Source organism: Stegostoma tigrinum, chromosome 5, assembly GCF_030684315.1.
Source record: "Stegostoma tigrinum isolate sSteTig4 chromosome 5, sSteTig4.hap1, whole genome shotgun sequence".
NCBI lineage: Eukaryota > Metazoa > Chordata > Chondrichthyes > Orectolobiformes > Stegostomatidae > Stegostoma > Stegostoma tigrinum.
Genome location: NC_081358.1, coordinates 98,401,342 through 98,412,680, shown reverse-complemented (window position 1 = coordinate 98,412,680; position 11,339 = coordinate 98,401,342). Strand labels below are relative to the sequence as shown.

At 39.2% G+C, this 11,339-nt stretch overlaps 1 protein-coding gene across 9 annotated transcripts in view; it reads right to left on the bottom strand.

The window, feature by feature from the left end:
- scap (SREBF chaperone) overlaps window positions 1-11,339 on the bottom strand; it is a 120,315-nt gene continuing 108,976 nt past the window's right edge. For all 9 annotated transcript variants that reach the window (XM_048529072.2, XM_048529068.2, XM_059646168.1 and 6 more), the window contains 5 exons: window positions 8,169-8,251; window positions 7,215-7,381; window positions 6,265-6,345; window positions 4,919-5,125; window positions 1-1,055 (listed from right to left, as the gene is read on the bottom strand). In XM_048529072.2, the coding sequence (XP_048385029.1) occupies window positions 810-1,055; window positions 4,919-5,125; window positions 6,265-6,345; window positions 7,215-7,381; window positions 8,169-8,251 (784 nt within the window). In that variant the 3' untranslated portion in view covers window positions 1-809. The remainder of the gene's footprint in view (window positions 1,056-4,918; window positions 5,126-6,264; window positions 6,346-7,214; window positions 7,382-8,168; window positions 8,252-11,339) is intronic.

Below are 11,339 nucleotides of genomic sequence, written 5' to 3'. Positions count from 1 at the left end.
CTACTGTGTTCATCCAGCTCCACACTTTGTTATCTCAGACTGACTGTTAGTTTGATGGGGATTTTTTTTTAAAAATGGAGTTTCTTTTTCCTTCATTACAATTTCTCTCTTTTAATTTGTATTTTCAGCCTTTTTGGTACCTTCCTTTCCATCTATAGAAATTGCTCATGATATGCAAGGATTCAGTTACAGTTTACGTTGCTATATCTTTCTATTTTTTTCATATTCTTAAAACTATTCAAAATGGTGTCAGATTGTGGTGACTGTGAAAAAGCTTTTCACTGTATTTTACTGTTTTTTCTGACAGTAAAATGCACATGACAATAAAATCATAAATCTGTTTAATCTCTCTTGCACAGGCCTATCCTTTTTTACACTTGCATCTGTTTTTATAAAAAAAATCAACTTCTTACAAAAAATTAGTTTTAATTTAAAAAATACATCTGCACTATCTTTTTTGTATCATAGTTTACGTTCGTTTCACATGACACAACATTGCAAAAAAACCAAATAAAACCAGACTTGATTACTAACATTTGACCTGCTTGATAAGTCACCATAGTGCTTTAAGGCGATTTACTGTACCTGCACCATGCAGTACACAGTTCTGAAGCTTCGTTATATAAATTATAAATTTGTTTTGTTTCCTTTCTCTAAAATCTCAGGCAGATTTCATCCCTGTGCACGAGCTTCTAATCATTCAATGTATCTTTTCTCTAATCACATAGAAACTCGGGATCACGATTGCAATTTTGCATCCATTCTTCTTATTTGAGGCAGAAACATGTTAGTATAAGACTCGTGCTTTATCAGTCCAACTTCTCCAGAACTGAAGGGAAGTAAACAAGGCTAAGCTCGCTGCCAAAGTCACACACGATGGCAGCATTGTCCAGGACCAGCAGCTGTCGAACAAGCTGCAACTCATTACTTTTGCCCAGGTAGACTGTCTGAAGTAAGTCTCCATAGCCAATGTCCCAGAGGCTGACACAGCCTTGACCTCCAGTCACTAGGAAGTTGTCAGATATCACTCCTAAACTTGCTCCACAACCCATGTCCTGCAAAAAAATTCAAGAAATTAAAAACTGAGAAAATGGACGTGAAAAGCCCACAAGGAGATTTTTAATGACTCAAGATTCTTTATTTTCCTTAGTAATCTACTGAATTCAGAACCTTATCTAAAGTATCCTTTCTTTCAGGTATGATTATTTTGTTTTAAAATACTTCTTTCTCAAAGATTATATGGTGTAGATCCACGATTGAAGTTCAGAGCTAGTCCCAGTGGGATGTGATGAAACCCTCATCTCCTGGCTGTAGGGTTAGTATGTGAAATGAGACTCTCAATATCTGTTCAGTTCCAAGCATGTATGCATCCAGAAGACAAAACTACCCTTTGTAGCAGTCTCACTTAGAGAAGATGCTGGTGTACAAAGAATGTACCAGTACTGAGCTGACATCAGGTCATTGAATAAAATACAGGAAGCTTTACTCTCCTTGAACTAAGAAAACTTATAGTTGAATTATTATTTGAAATGTGGATGCATGCCATCAGTGACCTGGATAAGCTTATTATTCATAACAAGACCTTTAAAAAAGATGAATGCCCTGATGCTCAGAAAAAGAATGTATGTAATGGGATGTATTTCAGTTGAACAAGCTGGTCTTATAAACTCACGAGCAACACAAAATGCTTTTATATCGTTCACGCTGCAGCATGTCACCAGCTAAATTCGTACCTCTGCAAGCTTAGCAAATATGTTGCTCTGAAGTTAGTGAGATTATTCATAATGATGACATGCCACTGACACTTTGCAATTATTCAACAGCTGCAGATCAGAATTTAAACTGTATAATTTGGATGTAATTACACACAAGATGCTTGTTTTTATAAATTAAGTCCAGGTGAGAGAGAATGTCAAAGCACCCATATGTATCACAGGACATCTCAGGGTGCAGTGTTAAGTGTCCCTAGCTCTGCCAGGAGGCCTGGGTTCAAGTTTGCTCCAGAAGAGTATAAAACCATCTTTGAACAGGTTGATTAGAAAATATCTACAATAAATGCAGGCGTGATGTGGGAATAAACGCCCAGTGGCCGAGGACCTTCAATAGAATGGATCCAAAGCCACTGAACCTCTCAAGCATGTTGCATTTACCACTTGTCATGACACAAATTACTGGTATCAAATAACAGGAGGACCTACTTCAGACAAACAGGATAATCCCAGAATAGTAATAGAATCATAATGGCGCAACAGGCAGCCATTCAACACAGTCCTTAGTGGTTCTCTCTAAAGCATCCAGTCAATCGAATTCCCCACTTGCCTTGCAAGTTTATTCTCAAATGTCCATCAATTTCCTATTGAAAGTGATAACCTTTGTTTCCACCATTCTCATGTGCACAAATGTTAAAAGTTCTTCCTCATATCATCCCAGCATCTCTTTTCCACACTTGAAATATTTGGCCCTTTTTTCTACCATTCTCATACACAAGCATTAAAAAGTTCTTCCTTACATCATCCTGCGTCTCCTCTCACACCTGAAACGTACATCCCCTTTCATAATCTAATATGAACACCCAATTTCTCCACAATGTCTTTTGCTTCAATGGGAACTACTTCAGCTTCTCTAATCCAACTTTGTAGTTAATATTCAGCCTCCCTGGAATCATTCTGATAACTCTCCTCTGTCTCAAAGACCCTCACACCTTTCCTGTTATGTCAGCAATAATACACATTTGAGCGTAGCCTATGAATCATCTCAGCCTATGACTGGTATGAGACTAGTTTAGGAAAAAGGAAGATATTTTCAGAAATTTTATGGTCAGCTAAAAAAAGTAGCTTCACATAAAGAGGTTCATTTTTCTTCAATTCCTGTGTCATGTAGTTCTTGTGATATTGACCATATTACACTTTTTTTTTTAAACTGCAGCATCCAATTCACCATGAAAAACTACTCTGCTAAGGAAATGAAGAAAGATTCACTGTTTTTGTTCTCTACCACATACTGCATTTCATAACCACTGAGGGTTAAATGAATGGGCAAATATCTTGCAAATGGAATATCATGTATGAAAATGCAAATTTCTAAAACTGTCCATTTTGGTGGGATGCATAAATAGGAAACATATCATCTAAATAGTGAAGAACTGGCAGAGTGATCCGAGTATGCTAGTGCACAAGTTGCAAAAGATCGCTATGTTGATACAGTAAGCAATTAGGAAAGCTGGCAGAATGTTGTAATCCAACGAGAAGAGAACTGAATACAAAAGTAGGGAGATAATGCTTCAATTTTTTGGTGAGTCCACCTCTGGAGAACAGTGCATAAAGCCTGAGAGGTGATCTGATTGAAACATATACGTTCTTGAGGAAACTTAGCAGAGTGGGTGTGGAAAACATGATTCCTCTCATGGGAGGATCTAGAACAAAGGGTTACTTTTACAAAATAAGCAGTCATCTAGATAGGAGAAGAAAATTCTTCTGAGAAGTTAGGAGTCTCTCAAACTCTTGTCCTCATAAAATTGTGGTAGAAGCACCTGTGAATATTTTTAAGAGCAGTAATCAATAGATTCCTGATCAGCAATGGGCTGAAAAGTTAGCAAGGTTAGCTAGGATCTCGTGGGAGATGGGCATTGCTGGCAAAAGGTGGTGGTGAGCTACGTGAACTGCTGCAGTCCTTGTGCCATAGGTAAACACAAAATGAATGCCCTTAGGGCAGTAATTCAGGATTTTGACCCAGCGACATTGAAGGAACAATGATATATTTCCAAGTCAGGATGGTGAGTAGCTTGGAGGGGAACTCCCAAGTATCCACTGTCCTTGTCATTCTAGGTGAAAGTGGTCACGGGTTTGGAAGCTTCTGTTTAAGGATCTTGAGCAAATTTCTACAATGTATCTTGTAGATCATACACGTGAGAGGAGGAGAGAGTGGATGCTTGTAGATGTGGTGCCAATCAAGTGAGTGGCTTTGTCCTGAGTAGTTTCAAGCTTTGAGCATTGTTGAAATTGCATTTATCCAAGGAAGTGAGGAGTATTCCATCACACTCCAGACATGCCTTGTAGATGGAGGCCAGCCTTTGGAGAGTTAGGGCATCAGATACTCACTGCAGTATTCGGAGTATCTGACATTGCCTTGTAGCTACTGTATTTGTATGGCAAGCCCAGTTGAATTTCTGGTCAACGGTAACTGCCAGGGCGTTGATAGTGGGAACTCAGTAAGATAATGCCACAATATCAAGGCATGGTGGTTAGATAGAATCTTAATGAAGACGGCCATTGCCTGGCATTTACGTGGTGCAAATGTTAATCGCCACCTAAATTACTTCCCCCGATCCTAATTCGTATGTTTGACCTCACTCCTATTCCCGGCAACTGTAGGAGGCTGAACTCCACTGTTCACAGCCTTGGTTCCCTATGTGATCGTATGCTATGTTTCCACTCTGATTTCATCACCAAGGCTGCCTACTTTCACTTCATTATCCATCTCCATCTTTGCCACAGCTCATCAGTTGCAAAACCCTCATCCATGCTTACGTCAGGTTACAAAGAATGCTTCATTACGCTCATTATCAACTCACTGTAAACCACAGGGGGAATGGGAGAGGAGGAAGACTGAAATCCCATGCACTAAGAACAAGCAGAGGTGGCTAACTTCCCTGTAAATGAATTGCTTTGTTATGACAATCTAGGAATCTACGGTAATTATTTTTGATTTGATGAATCCAGTTCCCAGCTTTACATGGTGAAATTCCAACTCTCAACATTTCAGCTGGGAGTCTTGGACTACATTGTTACTTTTCTCTGTCTTAGTCTGCTGAGTGGGCTTTAACTCTGCAATTTAGGTTTCTTTGGAGTTAAAAAAATCTAGTTGAGTTAACCAACTCTCTAACCAACACAGAAGCAGAAAAAAATGCTACTGCACCCACCTGTTGAATGGAGTAGAGTTTGATACCAGAGCTGCGGTCCCATATACAGATCATGTCATCCAATCCACCACTGATTACACAGCTTGAAGTGCAGATGAGAGCTATAACGTCACCACGATGACCATGCATATGGCTCACTCGGCTTCCAGTTAATACGTCCCAGAGGCAAATAGCTCCATCTTGGCCTCCACTAGCCAACCCCATTGCCTGAAAGAAGACATTTCAAGTAAAGCAACTGCAAAGTTGATTAAGTTAACCAGTTCTGTTACAGTTAGAACTAAAACCCAATTATCTTGTACTGAATTTTCATTCTACAAATTAGTCTTTTGGGAGTTGAAAATAAGTCAACGTTCATGATTTATTCACAAACTGCATGTCATGGAACAAATGTCTGAGGTAACAGAAAGAAAGAAAACTGAAGAATGTACATAATAACTAACTTTCATAAAAGATGGTACAAATGTCAACAGTTATCAATAATTTTCACTAAAGGCTAGCAATTCGCTGGAAAAACTTAAACTTGCAGAAAGCTATGTTTTAAATTACAATCAGGTGCAGAAATTAAACTCCCATAACTTTCACTCTACGGAACAGGCACATTGCTGTTTCTGGTACATAATAACCATTATATTATTTAATTTTTTTTCACCTCCATCATTCCTGCAACACACTATTAATTTCAAGCACGGAGGAAAGTTCAACCATATTATATCATTTGTAAGTACAAATTTGACTGACAAAAAGCCCGCCAACACTAGTCACTGATTCTTCTCTTGGTTTCCAGGTCATACATGTACTAATAGGAGATTAGGGGACTCAGGGCCATAACCTAGGAGGGGCACAAGAATTAAAGTAAAGGCATGCTACCATGCGTAGCATTTCTGTATTTCAATACATTTTACAATTTTCTACAAGTAAACTGTTACCAGGGCAAACATACAAGTAAAAATAACTTGATAGCTCCGGATACACAAAGAACACTTCCTTTCCTTAGGTGTTTTGGGGTCTGTTACTCAATGAGAACAGCAAATGATTTAACACCTTTTTCGAAGTTAGCACCTCATATGTTGAAGAGTTCCCATAAAACCCAAAATGATCTGAGACTGTTTTCCATATAGTGTTGAACACATAGCTTTCCGACTTAGTGACATAATTCAAGAAGCCTGCAATTAAGCAAGGAGAAACTGCATTCATTTTACCAACTTCTAAATTAATTAAACCACTGTAGGAAAATATTTGCAATATACTAACTATATGAGGTGTAAACTGAAAAAACATCTGATACTTATTGGTTCTCTAATTTATTGCCAAACTCAGCAAAATATTTTGGTTACATATGACAGTACCTGGTCTATATATACTGCTGTGATCCCTCCTGAGTGACCCTGTAATGTATAAAGACAACAGGAGTCCTCAAGTCGGTATATCTGCAAAATGAACAGAAGCTCAGTAAACAAACAAATGTACTTAATGCCATCAATTCACTCTTTCTGGTGAAACATTAACTTTGTTTCTCTTTCAACGGATGTTGCCAGGTTTGTTGAGTATTTCAAGCATTTGCTATTTTTATATCAGATTTCCAGGTTCTGCAGCATTCCACTTTTGATTCCAAACTTGCTTTGCTCAAATCTCCTATCTTATTTACATTTATTTTCTCTGCATTCTTTTATCTACATGTTGCTTCTTGCTTCCATTGAAAATTCATTCTGAATAAGGTAAAAAGCTGAATGGGTTGCATGACTTAAGTCTACACTTAGAACACAGAAACATGTTACAGTAAAGCACAGTACAGGCTCTTCGGCTCACGTTGTTGCGCCGACCTATTATCCTACTAAGAACAAACTACCCTACATTTTAGTATCCTCCATGAGCCTATCCAAGAGTCGCTTAAGTGTCTCTAAACTATCTAACTCCACTACCACTGCCACTGCCGGCAGTGCATTCCACATGCCCACCACTCTGTGTAAAGAACCTACCTCTGACATCTCTCCCTTATACTTTCCTCCAATCACCTTAAAACTATGCCCCCTCATAACAGTCACTTCTGCCCTGGGAAAAAGTCTGACTATTCACGCTATCTATGCCTCCCATCATCTTGTACAACGCTATCAAGTCACCTCTCATCAATCTTCGCTTCAATGAAAAAAGCCTTAGCTCCTTCGACCTTTCCTCACAATACCTGCTCTGGGGGAATCAGCCCAAATTATGTTCTCGTGCTCTGTAAATAGAAGCCCAAATGTGAGATTATCACCAATTAACACAATTATTATTTTAAATGCAAATGAACCGTACTCACTCTGAGTGTGTGGTCCTGACTTCCTGTGACTACTCTGCCAGCAGCTGCTTTCAGCACCGTGATGGGCTTTTGGTGTGCACAAGGAACCATGTGTGTTAACTGACAAACTACGGTATCGCCACTGCTGAAGACTGGTGATGATGGGATTGTGGATCTGTTGGGTGCTCCTGAACAAGATGTCAGACCACAGAATTAGTGTTCCAAGTATGGAATGAGAAGTAATTTAACAACTTGCACACACAGGATGACCATGTCATAGCAAAACAGCTCTCATCCCTTTATAACCGGCTGAACAGGGAATGTACGCATCAAAGGGTAGTTTGATGCAGGTTTGTAGGAAGCGCACATTTGAAAGATACTTTTAAAATCCTCATCAAAACTATAAAGTGACATGTCAATGGACAGAAGTTATAAAGGGAATTCTGAAGCACAGCAAAAATAGTAACTGATGTCTGTTTTCTGTCACAGAACTGGAGGATGTAAGGACATACAGGAAGACATGATTATAAACACAGTGAGCCAGAAGGACTGCGTTGGAGATTTCAGAATGATCGGTATTTGCTGTTTTTGATTTACGATTTTAATCACATATTTTTCAAAAAAAGGATTAATGAATTGCTGATCAAGCTTCAATACTTAAAAATGCAGCTTTTGTGTAATAGCCATTTACAATACTGGCCTAAAAATACTGAGAGGATAAGAAATTAAGGAATGTGACTTTGAAAGCATCTTATGATGTCAATGAGATTTTGGTGGCAAAATTTATTTTATTAACTTGCTCCTCACCATCAGCCGTGAATCTCCTAGTTTTATGCTTTATCTGATGGCAACATTATTGAGTTGTGCATCCTGTTAACAGATAACACTAGAAAACATGTAAATTTGTACTAACTTTGGAGGGGGAGGCAGGAACATAAGTAAACTATCTATTTCAAATAAATATCTTTCATTTACCTCGGTACTGCAGCTGGTTGATGGTTTTATTGGCATCTAGACAATAGAAATCCAATGAGCCATTCAATCTTGCAGCAACAATTCTGTAATATAAAGCTCTGTCATTTTATTGAACACAAATAAATATCTAACAAGTGCCAAAACATGTAGTAATTACCATGTTCTGAAGTGGTAACATCAAGGAAATGTTTGAATACTAGCATATCTGATTGTACAATAAAACATACAACTTTATTACCCCTTTACCCTAGTCAAAAATAATTGCCACAACAATCATACAAAACAGCTGTTGTGCAAGACTGAGGTAATCTCAGTCATGCTATAACTAACGATGTCAGTGGAAGACAGCAGGCCAAGGCTGTATAATGGAGACGTGAGTACAGGCTGCAGTTAAATTTAAACCAAAAGAACTGCGGAAGCTGTAAGCCAGGAACAAAAACAAAGTTGCTGGAAAAGCTCAGCAGGTCTGGCAGCATCTGTGAAGGAAAAAAAAACAGTTAATGTTTCAGGTCCAGTGACCATTCCTCAGTTTTTCCAGCAACTTTGCTTCTGTTGTAGTTAAATTTATTGCTTCAGATATCAGGAGAGCTGACTCTGAAACAATGGTTTCTTGTCACTTTATTCAACCAAAGTGACTCAGAAGAAACAATATTATTAAAATTTAAAATAATGATTGCAGGCTATGACACACCACATAAAAGTGGAATGTTAATGTTAAAGCTCATTTCAAAGCAGCTAAACAGAATTTTTCAAAAAGCGACCAGTTCACATGCACTGACTGCTGAAAGAATTTAATAGGAGTAAGGCTGTTGATATGGTGACATTACATTTCTAGGAAGACAGAGAACATAGAACACTTCAGCGCAGTACAGGCACTTCAGCCCTCAATGTTGCGCTGGCCTGTGAAACCAATCTGAAGCCCACGTAACCTACACGATTCCATTATCGTCCATATGTTTAGCCAATGACTATTTAAATGGCCTTCAACTTGGCGAGTCTACTACTGTTGCAGGCAGGGCATTCCAAGCCCTTACTACTCTGAGTCAAGAACCTACCTCTGACTTCTGTCCTATATCTATCACCCCTCAATGTCCCCTCGTGCTGGCCATCTCCATCCAAGGAAAAAGGCTCTCACTGTCCACCCTATCTAATCCTCTCATCATCTTGTATGTCTCTATTAGGTCACCTCTTAACCTTCTTCTCTCTAACGAACACAGCAAGTCCGTCAGCCTTTCCTCATAAGACCTCCCCTCCACACCAGGCAACATCCTGGTAAATCTCTTCTGCATCCTTTCCAATGCTTCCACATCCTTCCCATAATGCGGCGACCAGAATTGTAAGCAATATTCCAAGTGTGGCCACACCAGAGTTTTGTACAGCTGCAACATGACCTCATGGCTCCGAAACGCAATCCCTCTACCGATAAAACCTAATACACCGTACGCTTTCTTAAGAGCCCTATCAACCTGGGTGGCAACTTTCAGGGGTCTACGTACATTGACACCGAGATATCTCTGCTCATCCACACTGCACGAGGGAATCTTGCCGTTAGCCCAGTACTCTGTATTCCTGTTACTCCTTCCAAAGTGAATCACCTCACACTTTTCTGCATTGAACTCCATTTGCCACCTCTCAGCCCATCTCTGCAGCTTATCTATGTCCCTCTGTAACTTGCAACATCCTACCGCACTATCCACAACTCCACCGACTTTAGTGCCATCTGCAAATTTACTAGCCCATCCTTTTATGCACTCATCCAGGTCATTTATAAAAATGGCAAACAGCAGTGGTCCCAAAACAGATCCTTGCGGTACACCAGTGGTAACTGAACTCCAGGATGAACATTTCCCATCAACGACCACCCTCTTCTTCCAACTAGCCAATTTTTGATCCAAACCACTAAATCACCCTCAAAATCCCTTGACTCTGTATTTTATGCAATAGCCTAATACGGGGAACCTTATCAGAACGCTTTACTAAAATCCATATAGACTACATCAACGGCTTTACTCTCATCCATCTGCTTGGTCACCTTCTCAAAAGAACTCAATAAGGTTTGTGAGGCTTGACCTACCCTTCACAAAACCGTGTTGACTATCCCTAATCAAATTATTCCTTTCTAGATGATTATAAATCCTATCTCTTACAATCCTTTCCAACACTTTACCCATAACCGAAGTAAGGCTCACTGGTTTGTAATTACCAAGATTGCCCCTCCTCCCCTTCTTGAACAAGGGGACAACATTTACTATCCTCCAGTCAGGTATTCCTGAACATAATGAAAGACTCATACCAAATTTTTTCTTTAAAAAAAGGGCGTTGGTGAAAATATTTTACACTGAATATGCAACTGGAACTCTAAATAAATCCAAAAGCTAGTGACAGGAATTGTTGCTAACTTTGGAGATTGTTACCAGTGAAGTTTAGTAGTCACAAGCAGAATGGAATTTGGAGATGCTTCAAAACTACTGAAAGTAGGCAACTACAAAGCTGAACAGGGCAAACTGCAGAAGTAATTAGGAACAAAAACAAAGTTGCTGGAAAAGCTCAGCAGGTCTGGCAGCATCTGTGGAGGAGAAAACTGAGTTAACGTCTTGGGTCCAGTGACCGTTCCTCAGAACAGTTCTGAGGAAGGGTCACCGGACCCGAAACGTTAACTCAGTTTTCTCCTCCACAGATGCCAGACCTGCTGAGCTGTTCCAGCAACTTTGTTTTGCTTCCTGATTTACAGCATCTGCAGTTCTTTTGTTTTTTATTTATGCAGAAGGAATTAAATATACTTGGGTATTGGCAAACAGATAAACTGCAAGGTTGAGAAATGCAATGTGGGACAAAACTCCATCAGAGACTATAACAAATGCAATCAGACATGTAAGATGAAGTAGTCTTGGTGTCCTTATTAAAAATAAATTGAAGCTATTGCAGTAAAGATAGTAAATCAGAAGTTGGGATGTATTGAATATTGAACATTGAATCCAGATAAACATCCTGCTATTTCAAACATCATTGCAGCAACTGAATTTAGAATATTGCACACAGTACTGATTGCCAAAATGCAAAAAGAGGATACTGCAACAATTGCACGGTACAGACATGGCCACTAATTTGACTGAAGGAATGAAAGAACTGGATTATGAGAAATGGTTATATAAATTGTACGTGCTCCAACTG